The sequence below is a fragment of the Melanotaenia boesemani genome, chromosome 6 (genome assembly GCF_017639745.1).
Source record: "Melanotaenia boesemani isolate fMelBoe1 chromosome 6, fMelBoe1.pri, whole genome shotgun sequence".
Classification (NCBI taxonomy): Eukaryota; Metazoa; Chordata; class Actinopteri; order Atheriniformes; family Melanotaeniidae; genus Melanotaenia; species Melanotaenia boesemani.
In genome coordinates this window covers 27,247,366-27,265,285 of record NC_055687.1, presented here as the reverse complement: position 1 = coordinate 27,265,285, position 17,920 = coordinate 27,247,366, and the positions used below count along the sequence as shown (strand labels likewise).

The 17,920-nt window shown below is 38.9% G+C and overlaps 1 protein-coding gene across 1 annotated transcript in view; it reads left to right on the top strand.

Moving 5' to 3' along the window:
• Positions 1-320: 320 nt before the first annotated feature.
• LOC121641862 (exostosin-1b-like) overlaps positions 321-17,920 on the top strand; it is a 35,149-nt gene continuing 17,549 nt past the window's right edge. Inside the window, exon 1 of the mRNA XM_041988204.1 lies at positions 321-2,223. Within this exon, the coding sequence (XP_041844138.1) occupies positions 1,271-2,223 (953 nt within the window). The 5' untranslated portion in view covers positions 321-1,270. The remainder of the gene's footprint in view (positions 2,224-17,920) is intronic.

Here is a 17,920-nt window from a genome sequence, read left to right as displayed (position 1 = left end):
TGGATTTAACAGCCAGCAAATGAAACGCTGCTTCTCTTTAAGGCACAGCTCACAAGTCCCATACAAATGGTTAAATTGTGTCTATTAAATGAATGCTAATGATGATCTATCTTTAAAGTTGAACAAATAACTCAATAACCAGCTAATACTTGAATGATGAGCTATACAAAACTGCGGACCTATTTCCCACTAATATCTCAATTCATTCCTCTTTGGAGGCTAACGTGGGATCAAAGCCCCGCCCGTTTCGGGTGTGACGGCGGACAATGGTAACGCACCGTGCGCCGTGGTGGAACGTCACATTAGTAGCAGCGGTCGCGTTGGTGGGACGGCCCAGCCGTACTGCGCTGCTTGGCTTGTCTTCTCTACGACTTTCTTGTTTGTGTTTGTAAGCCACCGCTTGAGCGCTTTTCATGACTGGAGAAATTCATACTAGTCTGCCGGTTTCGAGAGACAAGTGACGGACAAGTTGTGGACGAGTGTAGAGACATAGTTTGTTTTAGAGGGAAGAGGGAGACTGTTCGGCTGCCTCTACTTCCAACCAGCATTAAAGCCTCTTTCAAACGAACACTTAGCTAACAAGCTAACTGGAGATGTTTCAGGACCAGCTAATTGGCTAGCTTGCTACCAAGCTAGTCGAATCGTCAGTAGAAAATTATTGTGTAGTTTTAACAGCTGTAATGATACATTTGCCTTTTGACGCAGTAAATGAAATTACCTAGACGGGATCTTATTTTAACGCTCCGGTGTACGTTTGGTTTATTATCTCCAGTAGGGACTGTATGATAGGGACAATAGTTAACTGTCCAGGCAACAAGTCTGGCGCCGCTGCTGCTTTAACGTAACTTAAGTATGTTCTCTTAAGTGTTGTTATTAGTTAGTCTTCGGTTTTGCCATATATAAGTTAATGATTTGTTTTAAAATGACTGTTTTTGGCTAAGCGAAGGTGGTGTTATGCAAAGAGAAGTGGTTTGCGAATTGAGATGCCCAGATTTCAGTGTATCGGGTCACTGTTTAGGTAAAGCTGTTTTTTATTCATTAATACAACTGACGAGGAGACGAGGTAGATGAACATTAAAAATCGCCCACATGCGTTGGATCAGTTCCCGGACTTGTGAAAGGCATCTGAAGCAGAAGGAGGGAGACGCGAGCGCACAACCCTTGCAGCCCGGGGGAAGATGGCGGAACGTTCCCACAGGAGGTGGTGAGACCAAAACTTCGGGACGACTTGGATTCATCGCCAGACACCTTTTCTCAGATCGTTGGACACATGCAGGCCAAAAAACGATACTTAATTCTGTTCTTCGCTGGCGCCTGTCTCATTCTGCTGTTTTGTTTTGGGGGGATACAAGTCCCGCTGTCCAGACGGGGTCCCAATCAACGCGATGACCGCAGCCTCACCGGTTATCACCCCGGGGCGCGGTGGCGTCGCTTACCAGGTTACTTGCAGCCTTTCAGCACCTGGGAGAAGGAGCATAGCGATGATCTCATTGAACACATATCTCCTAGACAGAAGAGGGACACTAACTCAGACCAATGCACTGGAAAACGCTGCAGGATGGAGTCCTGTTTTGACTTCTCACTGTGTGAAAGGAATGGATTTAAAGTTTATGTGTACCCTCTGCAGAAAGGAGAAAAGCTCTCAGAGAGTTATCAGAACATCTTGTCCTCTATTGAAGGGTCCAGGTTCTATACATCAGATCCAGGACAGGCATGTCTCTTTGTCCTGAGTTTGGACACTCTGGATCGGGACCAGCTTTCACCTCAATATGTGCATAACTTGAAAGCAAAAATCCAGAGCCTTCCTCTTTGGAATGAAGGCAGAAATCACATCATCTTCAATTTATACTCTGGCACTTGGCCAGATTATACAGAAGATCTTGGCTTTGACATTGGCTTTGCCATGTTAGCCAAGGCCAGCATCAGCACAGAAAACTTTAGGCCCAATTTTGATGTTTCTATCCCTCTTTTTTCTAAAGACCACTCTAGGACAGGAGGGGAAAGGGGTTATTTGAAACATAACACAATCCCCCCTTACAGGAAGTACATGCTGGTTTTTAAGGGGAAGAGGTACCTGACTGGAATAGGTTCGGACACCAGGAATGCTCTATATCACGTGCATAATTCCGAGGATGTGGTTCTCCTCACCACTTGTAAGCATGGAAAGGACTGGCAGAAGCACAAGGACGCACGGTGTGATAAAGACAATGCAGAATATGACAAGTGAGTACATAACTGTACATGCTGTATGAGCTTTTCCCACAATCCTCTGTCTCATGCTTATTTTTGTCATTGTGCTACATTTAACTACCTGATCTGAGACTCATCCAGTGCCTTTCTTAGACTAAACTTCTCTTTCTTCTTGGATTTAATTGCTATTTGAGGGCTTCCTTATTAAAAGATAAAAGCCTAGAATGTCAGAAAGAGAGCATTTCTTTAAGATGTACTAGTGTTTGTATCTTTTTTAGATGCTGCATTTTAGATTTAATCAGTGTTTTAGTGAAGGATGATGAGCCTCAGATGAATACACTATCTAAATGTCACCCACAGGAACCGTCGTATTAATGTAATTTTAATCAATATTTATATCTCCCCACGTGGCCTGCTATGTACCAGTGGATAAATCTGCTTTTCTCTTCTCTTGCCTTTGACATCTCCACCTTTCTTCTTGCCATATTTGGCCCAGTACTCTGGCAGACATTGTAGAAATGTATATATAACTGTTTTATGAGCATCAGCAGCACTTTATCTCTCTATCCCTCATTAAGGTTGCACTGCACACCTCTGTGGCCTCAAAAGGTTGCTTTGTGATCATCATCCAGTCTCATGGCTAAGCCAATCTGTTTTCTGTACTCAAATCTGATGAGTAAACTGGCGCCTGCCTTCCAGCTTTGGACAGTGGGATTCATTTTGCATCCCCCCCTCAGACTGGGCTGTGTTGTTACAGGGGACTGAATGGTTCTGGGTGTTGGACTGTGGCTCTTTGGAGTGGATTAGTTTGGACAAAGCACTGGTGCCAGTAAGGGGAAGCTACTCTGACTCCTGTTTGCTCAGTCATTTCCCAGACAAGCTCAACTACATCAGCCAGGAATGCCCAGGACCCAACCTGTGTCCTGCGTGACCCTATCGTTGTTAGGCGTTAGCTGTGATTTGACCCCCATTTCCACTTTTTCCATGTTGCTGTTTGTTTGAGTGATAGGCCTTATAGTAATGTTTTAGGGGTGCCCTATAAAACCCAGGTAAGATGTGTTTTCCAGGGAGAATGAGGTTTCTTCTTCCTGTACTTTCCCTTATAATTTGCTTCTGTTATGTCTTCCTTTTACGATGCTGCAAGTGTTTGTTTGCCTTAGATCTTAACATCACTCACATGTTTACTGACTGACTTTATAGGGAAAAATCCATGTGGTACTCATGAGCTTCAATTACTGAGAAAAATGTATTTTTTGTAATACTCTTAAGACGTGAAGTCTGTCATGTCTGCCAACTCTTGCTGAATCACTGCTCCTGCTATGTCCAGTCGGGGCAGGCGATTCGCACAGAGATGTGTGGCATTACAAAATGAATCTTCCTGGCATTAACTAGCACTGGGGGAGAAATAATCCATGAGTATCCAATTTCTAACAGCTACAGCGTGTTCAGGGCTTCTTATTTGGTACATCCTGAGTAAATTATGCTGCCACAGTCTGCAGGCCTTTTTTTTTACCTCAAGTCTGATGCAGACTTTCTGTAATATTATGAAAAAGAATGAACTGATTCCAGTCTTATCTAGTGCTTGTGTTAGCAGATCTGCAAGTAAAGTTCTTGGATATCAAGGAGCATGCATTACAGCATGAGCAGTAAATGTGCTGTGTTGGAGAGAAATTGGGCAATTTTGCACCATTTTTTTTTTTTTTGCATTCTTGCTGTGTTCTGCTCTGCTGCTTACGTTGGCTGAACATGATTAGATAAAATTGCTGTTGATATGTTCGGGAATGTTTTGGGTCAGATGTGCTGAATTTGGAGGACTCTATAAAATTATGTGTGATGCATGCAATCCCATGTTGAGGGTGAAGAACTGCATTTCACAATTTAGTTTTATTTATTTATTTTCTTTCTGTCATTTCATAAAGCTGCTGTAACAGTGAAATTTCCCAGTCTGGGAATATTAATGTTTGTCTGATACTGAAGAGCTGCAGGTTCTGCTGTACAGAAAGTCGGGTACAGCTTCCCTTCTGCTCTCCTGCTCTGCCCCTCCACCTTTCTCTACGCCACACACCTTTTTTATGAGACTTATTTAATGAATAGTTGATCAAGGTGCAAAGAAAGTACGAAAATGTATGCCTCACATTTGGCATTAAAAGACACGGACACCGCTGCGTAATTCCTGCCCTCTAACTGTTTACATTTCTCATTTTAAACTTGTAACTGTTGAATGACCGAGAGATCTTGGAACAATTGAGGCAGCCCCATGTTTTACACTCAAATTTCAGATACTTCAATTTAATATGGTCAAATTCACACACACTGTAAAGTTGTTCCAGTGCTTATAATTGTATGAATGAAGTGGTTGTAAATAATGTGATTTACAACTCTAACCAACACTGAATTTCTCACCATATTTATATGCTGACGTTAGAAACCTAACTTGGATAGTCTAAAGCACTGGGCTTCATTGCTAATTCACAAACACAACCCAACGGGTGACACCAAAGCAGTTATAATCTTGTGTTTTAGCATGTTAGTCATACCTAGACCTGCTTTATATCCCCAATTTAGCGATCTAGCATAATAAGCCTCCAAGGAGTAAGGTTTAAGAGTTCCAAATATGTATGGGAGAGCAGTTAAGTGACCTAGCTGCTAACTTTTTCTTTTTTTTTTTTTTTTTTTTAAATCCTCACATCTGTGCAGAACAATTAAATAAACAACACACCGCTCAGATTAAGCTGTTCATAGTTTGGTGCACATTTAGAATTTATTTATTTACTTCTTTATTTGCATTTATTCTTATTGAATTTGGTGGCAACTTACTTTGGTCAAACAAAGATCATACGCTAAAAAATGCAAATTATCACAATTAGGGCTGCACAATAAATCGTTAAAAAATCGCGATCTCGATTCACACATATACATGATCTCATTTCTACTCACAGCGATTCCAAAGCATTTTATATCACGAGCTGTATCACAAACCAACTCTCGGATTTTTTCAAGCGTCCCCAAACGCAGCAGTGCCATCCCTCAGCCAATGGTAGAGCGCCGTTACAACATGTGGTTCAGTGGCGGAAGCCCGTCTGCAGGCCAGTGTTTGGAAAGAGTGAGCGAGAGTGAAAGCGAAGAAAAGTCCGCAAGAAGGAGGTTTAAATGCATAGCGACAAAAACCCAAGCGGTAGTGGCGACATATATGTGTGTGTGTGTATGTATGTATGTATATATATATTAGGGCTGGGCGATTAATCGATAAAATCGATAAATCGAATTTTCCATTTCTGGAGATTAATTTTTTTGAAAATCGGGATTTTTTTCCATAGTTAGTTAGCAGCAGACTTAGCCCTCCCTCCACACCAGAACGGTGTTTGTCTGACAGATTTTCAGTAAAGTGACCCTTCACTCATGCCTGGGATTTAGCTGTGCGTATAACTGCGGTGAGAAATGCTGCTCTCTACGAGATGCAGAAATCAACTTAACCCACAAACCCTAGTTAAGAGACAACCTTCATCAGGGGAATTATTTCTGCAGTGGATCCTGTATGATAAGGATCCAGATGGAAAGAGATCACGGATGCATTGTGTCGCATATTTCTATGTAAGATATGAAGTCGTTTATATGGTGGAAGAGCTATGACATTATATGCTTTATTTTTGCTTGCATTCATCTATATAAACAAATGAATGTTTTAATAAGTTTATTTATGTTTTGTAAAAGAAAAGGAAAAAAAATCGATTAAAATCGGAAATCGGATTTGGTTATAAAAAATCGGAGATTTTATTTTTAGGCCATATCGCCCAGCCCTAATATATATATATATATATATATATATATATATATATATATATATATATATATATACATATACATATTTGTAATATATACCTGTAGAAAAGTGACGTTAAGTGCAGTTTAAGTTTTTGCATTTCTTCTCTTGCTATAACGTCGTTTGATTTTTCAAATGAAGAAAGGCTGTAGAAAATGTCTTCAGTTGAAATTACTCTAGAAAAAAGTGGATATACAGCCATAAGAAATTAATGCAACAGATCTGAACAGACTTTTTTTATTTTTTAATTTAATGATTAATGTTGTTTTATAGGCAAGTACTAATAGGCTTTGTTAGTTCCAGGTACAATATGCACAAAAAGGTCATTTTAAGAAGGTTTTTAATATACATTTAATCAGTCCAGACATCATCTTGTTAAAGTTGACTTTTTTTTTAAAGTTCTGTGTAAAAAAACATTTTGTGAAAAAATTGTGTCAGAGAATCGTGATCTCAATTCTGAGCAAACAAATCGTGATACACATTTTTTCCTGAATCGTGCAGCCCTAATCACAATCGTTAAGTAACAACTTTTCTGTGAAGGGTGATCCATGATTGTGGCTGAGTTGTAGTGTCCTGACAGCCCTGTGGGTCAGACAGTACAGTCTGCGATCTAACTGGGTGGAAGTAACTCTTTTTTGTGCCAGGCCGTGGTCCTTTGTGCAAAAAATCCCTGTAATCCTCTGCTACTGACAACAAGGAAGTTATGACTGACTGAATGCAGCCTCTGACAATAATTTCCCTGTAAAGACCATACAGTTTTGGTGTAATAGTCAAGACGTAACATTCCAGATGTTTTTACTAGGATGGATTTCTTTTTCCTTTTTAATAAAAATGTTGTGTATGTTATGTGGCCAGTACATCTAGACATCATGTAGGTCTCTACACCGTCTTGTCTTGTTCACTTTCTTTTTTTTTTTTTTTTTCTTTACCTTGCAACAAAAATGGCTAAAATGATCTTAGTTGATTTTATTTGTATTTTGAATGAGTAAAAACTATCTGGTTGGTTGCCTGGTTATTGTTTATCTTTATTGGCCACCTCTTCATGTTATTTGAAATGCCTTTGAAATGAAGCACAGCTTACTGTTAAACGATTTAAAATACCAAGTCGTATTTCAAGTATTTGTGTATTCAGAAAAAAGAAAGATCCCCTGTTCTGATTTTGCTTGTTTATACGTTGCATTCCACCTGACTTACAGCCAGAGGCTAGTCTACTTTCTGCTTTCCTCTTCTTCATGTTGTTCTTTATATATCTGCACTCAGCCACTGTGGACAAGCTTCTAATGCAGCCAAAAGAGTGAAGAAAAGATGCGGCAGGAGGCAGGTCAGATAACCTCAAACTAAAAGCCCTTGCACAGCTTGTTTCCAATTAAAAGGCCCTGCCAAGTGCAAGAGTATAAGTGCAATAGAGTGAGAGGTGAGGGGAGTGTCGCAGAAAAATGGGAAACAAACTGAAAGGAAGCTGGGGTTAGAAATGGGAACACAAAGGGGACAAACAGTGAGAATATTAAATGGATAGAGGCAGAAAAGAGAAAAACATAAGACAGATATCCAGTAGTAAGAGCTGAGTGCAGTAGCTAGCTGGCTGCTGACGTTGGTCTGCTAGGTGTATTTATAGACTTGCAGGATTTTAATCCTCAGTATCGGCCAAAGCCCCTGGCAGAGGGCTGCTAGCCAACTTGATGCAGGCTTTACAGAGCTTGGGGAAAATAATAATCGTTGGGGGAGGATGGTCGATCTGAGTTCCTGCACATGAACTATATGCCTATTTTTGCCTATCATATCTGCAGTTGGGTTGTCATGGTAGTGTGGTGGTTACAGTGCGGCCTCAAAGCAAGCAGGTCGCTGGTTCGATCCTCTTCTGGGGAGGGGTTCGAACAATGACATTTCTGTGTGGAGTTTGCATGTTTTCCCCGTGTATCCGTGAGTTTTCTCTGGGTACTCCTGCTTCTCCCACCGTCCAAAGACATGCATGTTAGATTAATTGGTCACTGTAAATTCCTCATAGGAGTGAATGTGAGTCTGAATGGTTGTTTGTCTCTCTATGTTGGCCCTGCGATGGACTGGCGACCTGTCCAGGGTGTACCCTGCCTCTCGCCTGCTAATTGCTAGGATAGGCTCCTGCAACCCTAAACTGAACTAAGCAGTATAGAAAATGAATAAATGAATGAATACCTGCAGTTCCAACACCTTGTAATATGTATTTTCTACTTTGTTTAAATGGAGTCCTGCCATCAAAGTTGTACTGTTGCTTTTGTGTCTGTCATGGTCATTTCATGGTTAACTCTTATCTACTTAGTATGAAAAAGGTTGTCAGTAGGGATGGCTTGTTTTCTGTGGACAGAATTTGGAGAAATTGGAATAAAGTCGTTTTTGCACATTCAATATAAATACTTTTTTCTAATAATGTTTTCTACTATTTCAATTTATTGGATCAACTGCTCAAATATGAAAACATTGTTTTAATCAGTTGACCAAAATGAGTTTCAGTGATTATGGAACTTCAGGTTAGTCACAATAAAAAAAAAAAAAAGAAAAAAAAATCCCTGTTGCTTGAAAGCCTTTTTGGCTGCTGTTCTTTACAGCTCAATATTAAACCAAAACCACAATAGTTGCCCCTGTTGCAAAGTTACATGATACCACAGGCAGAGGAGGCGGGTGGTAAACCACAAAACCACTCCACATGGATCACATGTTTGTTCTTCCTTAACACAAGCCTAGAAATAACATTTACACTAGCACATAATACTTCTGAGAAAGACCAGTGTTTCTAATACGTGTCCTTGGTTTGTAACATGTAGTTTCTCAGTTGGTTTGGCCCCTTTATATTTAATGCCATTTGGTTCCCTTATAAACTTAAACACCTCACCTTAGTTTTGTGTTATTTTTTAATAGGGGCTTTTTTTTTGTACAAGACTTCACTACTATGTAGCAGGTTTCCTTCAAATTTTATAGAAAGGTGGATATTTGTAAATGAAGAAAGCACTGAATTTTGGAGCTAATCCAAATTCACCAATCTTAAATGCAAAATGGGCTATCAACCTTGCCTGAGGATGTGCTGTCTTAATTTTTTTTTCTTGTAATTCTGTGTGAAATGTGAAAATCTAGATCTTGTGATCTCTTTTGTCAGTGAGTTTTTTTTCTAAACAGAGAAGTGTGTTGTATCGCATCCCACAAAACAACTCTGAAGTGATGGGATTTAATTTAATTCTATGTTGTCAGCTAACACTTTAAATTGTTGGCATGACAGTGTTTGACTGTTCATTTCCCTGTACTCTCTCTGAGGCTATAAACTGGTCACATCCCACATAGAAAAATGCAGACAGCATCTGCTGAGTTAGATGAGCTTCTCTGAATGCTTTGATTCAGTTTCATCTTTTCTGCTGTTCGTCTTTAGGATTTATGATAGAAAATAAAACAGGAAACATGTCAGTATGAAACAATGAGCTTAATGCTTCCATACTCCTTTTATCTTTTATTCTTGCAAACTTTTGGATTATTATTGTGCATCCATAGCTTGGATAAGTATAAGCCAAGAACACTTGCACAGGAAGCCATCAGCTTCTGTTGTGTGGCCGTGTTCTGTACAATTAGTTTCCCTCTACTTTTTTGGGTCAGTGACTTGGTTTGACTCATTTCAAGCTAATTTTAGAAGAGTCAGAATCTGGCCAAATATGTGATAACTTGTGTTTGACAAGTCTCTTGTACTTCAGTAAGTACTTGAAGGATTGCAATCGTTTCCTTTACTCCCCTTCTCTATTATGTTTTCCTTTTGATTCAGATTCAAATATGCTCTATCTGCCTGAATAGATTTTAGTTTCATTCTTCCACACTCTAAGGAGGATAGTGGTTTAGGAGCGAGGGTAGTGCCATTTGTTTGCCATGCTTTCCTTCTATCCCAGCTCTTGTCCTGACAGGATGATGTATGTCTTGTCCTTGGCAGCAATGTGCAGGTGATGTATTCCACTTGGAATGCTGGGAGAGTGAAAAAGGAAAAGGGATGTCCGCATGCCAAGCACCAAGGGTGATCTACTGAACCAACTATATAGCTGAAAGACGTAGTGCTGCCAAAACCACTTAAATTTAAAAGGGTTAATGGTAATAACATGCAACAATCCCGAATATTGATAGAGATGACCTGGGTGTATGTGTGTGGGAGGGCATTTGTTATGGTAGGTCAGCAGAAGTACAAAAAAGTATTATGAACCACCTAAAATGCACTTTGAAGTATTCTGTCAACTCCTGAAAATGCCTTTTGTAGTGCAGAGTAAGAGTTAAATAAATGGCTGTAGATTTAACATTAATATTTCATAGATTTTTCTAGCCACGTCATCTGAAGTGCTGCTTGTTGAGAGGCAGATGTAACTTATTGGAAATGACTCATCATTGAACTAGCCTGTGTTTGCGTGACCGATTAGACACATTCAGTCCTTCCAAACTCAGATAAGTTGCTTGGTGGGTATATAGCAGGGGGTTTCTCAGTTTTACTGCATGTACTATGAAATATGTTGCAAGCTCTACATTGTAAATTACAGACTACTAAAAAATATACCAGTCAAATCGTTCAGGCTTTTAATCCTTCAGCTAGTGTGGACAGGAGACTTGTGAAACCCATAGATGGTCTCTGACTAACTTGCTTCAGAAAAGTCATTTTTAATATGTGAATAATTTTTTTGTACTGTTTGTTTATTTATTAGATCCCCATTAGCTGCTGTCATTTCACAGCTTCAAAATGCTTCTCTCATTCTCTCACCTGGTAAAATCTGTGGATAACTCTTGTGAGGTCACAGCCAGAAGGTGATACATGCAGGATTTGGTCTTTACTGCTGTTTAAACTAATTAGCTGCCTGCAGCAGCAAGCTCTGGTGGCCATGGAATTAATTAACAGATGATAAAACTTTGTTCTGGGCCAGTCTGTCTGAGGATGTAAAGGAATTCATATCCCTCTGACAGTATTTTTAGGGAGAGTGGGTTTCTCAAAGATATAAATTCATACAAGATCTACACAGCTTTCTATAGTACATAATTTTGAACCATACCTATGTGTCATGCCTTCTGTTATCCATGTAGCTTCTATGCTAAGTTGGCCGTTTTCTGTGTGTCATACATTATTGGGTCAGTGTAAGATAATGGCGTCCTTCCATACGGTTATTGTTTTGCTTAGCATGTTTAGCATTTCTTAGTTTTGACACTTGCTGCTTCCATTCAAAAACAAAGTCCCCAAGTACAAGTTGACAAGTATTTAAGACTTTCTTTTGTCATGTCAAGTACCTGACGGAATATTTTAATCACCACAATGAAGGGGGTCTGCTCTGAGAGTTGTTCATTTATTCAATAGTTTGATGTGCTTAGTAAGTAGTAATATAAAAGTAAAACTTAAATGACACTTTTTCACCAACTGTGCAAAAAAATGCTTCTTTTCTGAGAATGAGATCATGTAACCTGATGGTAGAAATACAATAACACCAGCTCTCTATCTTTCATTTTAAAAACCATGGCCAATATATTTTCCAAGTGCCACCAATTTCTGCTAGTTCATGCAATTTTGTGTACCCTTTAGAAAATGCAGTATTTTTCTCTTTACCCATCACCATTAGTGCAGCCACTCTAATCTCTCCTCCTGCCACTGATGCACTGGGTCTTCCCTCCTCTGTGGTCTCATAGTTGTGCAGTAATCATCTTTTCCCACTTGAGAGTTAAAAGACTGTGTTTACACTTAATTTTTAGGCACTTGACTTGGCTAGGCACTAATTTACACTCTCAGCAGCAGAACGAAGCTACTTTACTGAGTATTTCTCAGTGCCTTCCCATAGCATTTGAGGCTCATTGTCACAAGCATGTTGGACAAACACCTGAACTGCTTTTGCTTTTCTGTCTTTTTCAGTATATTTAGAGATGGCTCCACAAAATTAAATGAATTGTGTTTTCTGTCCATCCATTTTGGCTTAAGCTTTGAGATTATTTTTACCACGTGTTGTGTTCATTTTCGTTGTTTTCACCTTGTTGATAAGCTGTTGATTAAAGCTATCTGTTCAACCTTGTATCAGTGAAAATGCGGACGTGACAATGTTCCACTTCAAGCTTTTCTGCGTTAACAATGCTCACCTTAAATGTCCAAACCAATCACACAATACTTCTCAGAGCCCTACGAGAAGAAAGTTCTGCTCAGCTGATGCATCAAAAACAAACCTGCAAGATGTCTCCAAGCACGTGTGTGGGGAAAAAAATTACGTCATTTTGTTTTTATGGCATTAAGAACAAGAAAACAGTTCTTGCTTCTCGTACGTTTATGTTATGAATAAGGAAAACTGGAAGTCCATGTAGCTAACATTTGTATACAAGGCAGTGTTTGCTTATTTTCACACCAGTGTTATTTGAAATATTTGTGTATAGATTGAGAATATGGCAAGTTGTTTCTTAGTAGACTAAGTAATTTGCTCTCTGTTGTCACTTTCACCTCCCATCTCATGCACTCATTTGCTACACTGAACAACTTATCTGTGTGATCTCTCACTGACAGAGCTGACACCGATTAAACCTGTTGTTCCAGCTAAAAAAGGGGGAAAAAAAACAACCACTGAACACGGGCAGATGGGGCTGACAGTTCTGATGGTGCATAACACACCAAAAAAACAAGGACAACAGACATTCATCATTCCTAACAGCTGATCATCGGCTTGTTGTGTCATGGCCTTTAAACACGGCCTAGTCTAGGTCTGACTCCCAACCAGACAACCATGTGACTGGCAGAGTATAGGCTGCAGACAGCACTCAGATATATATATATATATATATTTATACATTTTTTATCTATTATCTGGTATGCCTTGAAATAAAACGTCATGCCTTTACACTTTCTCATGTGCACAAACTTGCATAGACATTTGGCTGTGCCCCTCAGATACTGTCCAAAATCACACCCATATACAAACACAAATCTCTTCAAATCACTCATTCCAGGCATATCTTTGCCAGGCTTTATCTAAATCCCTCCCCCAGCATAATGGATATTGGATCAGATCAGACGTAGCCCGCAAGTCCATTTGATGCTGCATTGATTTCAGACTCTGTTGATAACATTCCATATTCTGATCTAAGATACCTCCTCCCCAGCATGACTGTTGTCATGGTTGCTTCAAAAAGGAGGAGGCAGTCTGTGACTTAAAAAGGATTTTTCAGATTGATGCCACAGAACAAAAAAAATTAAAAACAATTGATTAGAAGCTATTGGCAGATACATTTTAGTATTCACATGCAGTTGCATATAATCCTATCAGTTAATTTCAACTCTCCCTCCGTCTTCCGATAACATTTCCATCTGTGTTTTCTTCTTTCCTCTTTGTTTCTATATTCTTTCTGTTTTTCTCCTTTTTCCAACCCTGCTTGTTGTCGCCACTCTTTTTTTTTTCATTTATCTCATCCTCCTCTTCCTTTCTCAGTTCTCTTCCATTCATCACTCTGTAGTTTCCTGTTTCCTCTTCTGTCTGCATTCATTTGTGCGTCATTCAATCCTTCTCCTTTTCACTATCTTACCTTTTACATTCCTTTATCTTCCTGCATCCATCCACCCTGCTTGCCCTGGGAACAGAGACATTCCTGACCTGGACTTATCTCTTTCTGAACAGTTTTTGTACTACCATGACTAGCTAGGCTCTGTGTCCTAAACAAGGCAGTTACTGACAAGTCAGCATTCCTTCAAGCACAGACTGCACAGATTTGTCACCTCAATAACACATATGTTTCTAACGGAGTACACTCATCGATCTTCCAGAGATGCGTGTCATGTTATGTGTGTGTCTGACCCAAAATAAGTGGTGGCCTGCTTGGATCCAAAAAAGTGAAGACATAAATAGATAGTGATCTATGCCATTCTTCATTTTCCTTAGAGTAGCTTGTAGGGTTTTAGGAGCTTAAGTAGGCTTAATGCTGTATTTGGTAATGCAACTTGCAGATAAAGTAAATTAATATTTTTCTCAGCCATTCTTAGCTATTGGCAAAGGGATCGCTCTGTTTGATAATAATGTAATTTGACTCTAACGATCTGACATCTTTATGATGCCTGACTGTAGAAATCAGCCCTGACACCTCAAACGCTACAAGCTGCTCCATTAGCAACAGTCATTTCATTATCTTAAAGAGCCCCTTGTTCTTGTTATGGTATCCAGAGAGCACTTCAAAGCACCGTACTCATCAGACTCCTCAAGCTGATAGATGCCTGAGTATAGATATCAAAAATCCTCCTTTCAAAACCCTGAAGGCTTCATTGAAATTTATCAGCTTTTTATTTATTTATTTATTTTTATTCATGCATTTGGTTGAATAAACTTGATTTGCCCAGTCTGTATTGAGCTCACTGGCATATTCACAAAAGATGTGCGTGACTCCATTTTGAGTAGTGACATTTGCACTGATGTAAGGTTTTTACTTTTTGGTTATTCTATTGATAGAGAGATCTTAAAATGGATGGAACCTGGGAATGGGCACCAAGAGAAAAGTGATGAGGCTCAAATCATAGTAATCAGGAGAATTAACCTGAGGTCATGTAACGTGGTGGAGCTGAAGACCCCCTTCTGCGTGTCTGTAATGTTTTATAAAGCTCTCTTGGAACTCATTAACCAAGGGAAAATGAGTAAGCCCAGGGTGCCTTGAGGAAATGAGCAAAGGCTTTATTTTTGAAAGAAAACATTTTGGTGCTAACATTGTTTTTGCTCTGTTGACTCACCGTAAAGCTCATAATAATTGTTAAATCCTATTAAGCAGCAATGTCAATTCTTTCGCTACTGCAGACTAGGAAATGTCCTCTCTATTAAATATTAAATCCAGTTCACGTTTCTTGGCGCTAATAAATTAAGTACTAAGTTGCTTTTGCTGCGGTCCTTCGTTTGTTTAGACAACCCTGTTCTCATTAGATATAAATACTCTCATGTCAAATGAATGCATGCTTTCACCAACACAATAGGTTTATTTCAGTCAAAAATAAATTAATAGAGGAATTTGTTTCCCTCTACTGTTTTTTACTTCTTTTGTTATGTGCTTAAATCTGCTTGAGGTGCTGTTAACCAGGACTAATGCTTTAACAAAGTTTCTCATCTATCATAGCTGCAGGTGAAACAGTCAAGGTTAACTACCCCATTAAGACAAAATAGTGCAGTGAATTTGATTCATGAAAGTCTTGGCCATTAAGACGTAATGTCTCACCCTGAAGCCACCGACTATTTTAAGCGACATAATATTAAGTACATTAGTGTCTCACTCTATGGTTATTCTGGCCAAAAATGTGTGTGTCCTTGTGTCTTGAATCTCTTATTTTGAAGTGACATTGACAGGATATGTATTATAGTGTAAGTTAAATTGAAAGATATACACAGATTACAGTTAAATTTAGAGTTTGATTCACTAAATGTTGGATTGGATTGACACCATTTTCCTGCAAGCTTAATAAAACTAATAATTTTTAATGTTTCCACATTCTTCTGGGATCTTTTTTTATTTATTTCTGATAGACTGCCTGCTCTACAGACACCTTTTTCTAATACCTGCCCTAGAGCTGAGCGATATAGCGGATATACTAAATGTATCCCGAAAATTTTTACTTGGGATATATAAAATGTCTATATGGCGAACATCGAGTACAAACTGACACGGCAGCTTTTATTAAAGCTCTTTATTAAAGCTTAATTAAGGCTGTTTTTGTGTGTGTGTGTGTGTGTGTAAAACATTCTTATCCTGGTCATCTCTGTCTGCCCAGCACTTAGATTCAGTTGAGTTGTCAGCTGCTGTTTTTCCTCCTTTGTCTTTCTCATCCATTGACTCTCGCATTGACTTCATGCCTTTTAAACTGAAATTCCTCTGGCTTGAAATCCTTGCTCTGGCAACAGTTAACTGCATATCAATGTGGCTCAACTGTGAGACTCAAAGAGAAAAAAATTCACGCATTTCAATTAACATTAACCCCTCATGAAGGAAACTAAAGCTAACAACTTCTAATAAAAAGACTTTACTAGAATGCTACAGCTGATTTATTTATTTTATTTTTAGTTTGCCTTTATTTTTTCAGGTAAAATGTTTAAGAACCAATTCTCATTTACAAACATGACATGGCCAAGAGGCCCCAGTAGAGAGAAAAAGAAAATACAAAAACACATTAGAGCTGCAACTAATGACTATTCTGATGGTCGATTAGTCACCAACTATTAAAACGACTAGTCAACCAAACGGATTATGTATCTCATGATTATTATAAATGGATCTTATTTCACTTTCAACTTTGAAATTTTGCATAAGGTTGTTAAGTCCGACGTGCCTCCTCTTTAAATGTTCGAGCATTGCAGACGTACTTCCGTGGTACACAAGGTCCGCTTTACAAATCTCACATGTATTTAATTTATTTTGTAAGTTTAACGTGAAGTTATCCCAGACTTTTAACGTTCTTCGCCACCGTTTTCTTTCCTAGTCCGCCACCATATTTTTCCCCTGGCGGACTTCACTGCACATGTGCAACTCTAAGCAGAGATAAAAAAAGAAGACAATGTCTCACACTGTATTTATTTTCCCTCTCTGCGCATGTGCATTGTGCAACTCTCAGCAGCCATAGGATTAGAAGACGATGTCTCACTCGGTATTTTTTTTTTGTTTGTTTTTTTTTTTTTTTTGCCGACAATGGTCCACGGCTAAATTCATTGTCGACTATTTTTGTTGTCGACTATTGTCGACAACGTCGACTAATCGTTGCAGCCCTAAAACACATGGATACATACACTCATGTCCATTTATTTGGACATTGACTTTGTTAATTTAGCAGTTTACCGAAATATATTCAAGATGCTGTTTTCTAATCAATGTTGGCTTAAAGTTCAGACTATCAGCTTTAATTAGAGGGTCTTCACATCCAAATTGGAGGAAAGGTTTAGGAACTAACAGCCTCTTTTTTTAGGGGACCAAAAGTAATTAACAGTTAACTCTAAAGCTATTTCTTGAGACATTCCCTCATCAATCCATTATCAATCAAGCCGGTAAAAGGTCTGGAGGTAATTCCAGGTCTAGCATTTACATTTGGAAGCAGTGAATCCACATCATGCAGTCAAAGGAGCTCTCAGTCAATGTGAAAAGATCATCCCTCAGCTGAAAAAACCCCAGAATAAATCCATCAGAGATGGTTAAAACATAAAGAATGACTTAAAATAACCGTTCTGTGCGTTGAGAGAAGGGGAGGACACTGGTAAGCTTGAGAGCTCAAAAAGGTCTGAATGTCCATACACCCAAGTGAAGAATGATGGGAAGAAGAAAGTATGGAGAAGAAATGAAATGGCTCATAGATGATGAAAGCATGCATGGCTTCCAATGGCTCTGAGTCATTGGTGTTTATTGATGATGTGACAGCAGACAGAAGCAGCCAGATGAAGTCTGAAGTTGTAGGAGTTTACTTTCTGCTCAGGTTCAGCCAAATACAGCAAAGTTGATTGGATAGAGCACAATACAGATTAACAATGACCTAAACTATATTGCAAAAGCAACCCAGGAGTTTTTAAGACAAATAAGTGGAATATTTTAGCTATTTCTAAGTCAGACATTAGCTCTCAACCCAAATGATCATGAATTTTAGTTGCTTAAGACAATACTTAGTGTAGAAAGACCCACAAACAAGCACCAAATGAAAACAGCTGCATTAGGTTTGGACAAAGGAAGAAACCCAGTGTGATGTTTGAGATTTCAGGCAGTTATATTCTGCAAAGGAAGTATTAAAAGTAATCATGTTATTTATAGTAATGGTAATTGTCCTTTTTTTTGGCTCCTGAAATGAGGAGGCTTTGTATAAAAATGTTGAATTAAACCTAAAGGTCTGCACTTCAGTTACACCTCAGTTGTTTCATTTTGAACCCAATGTGGTGGGTTCAGAGCCCAAATCATGAAAAT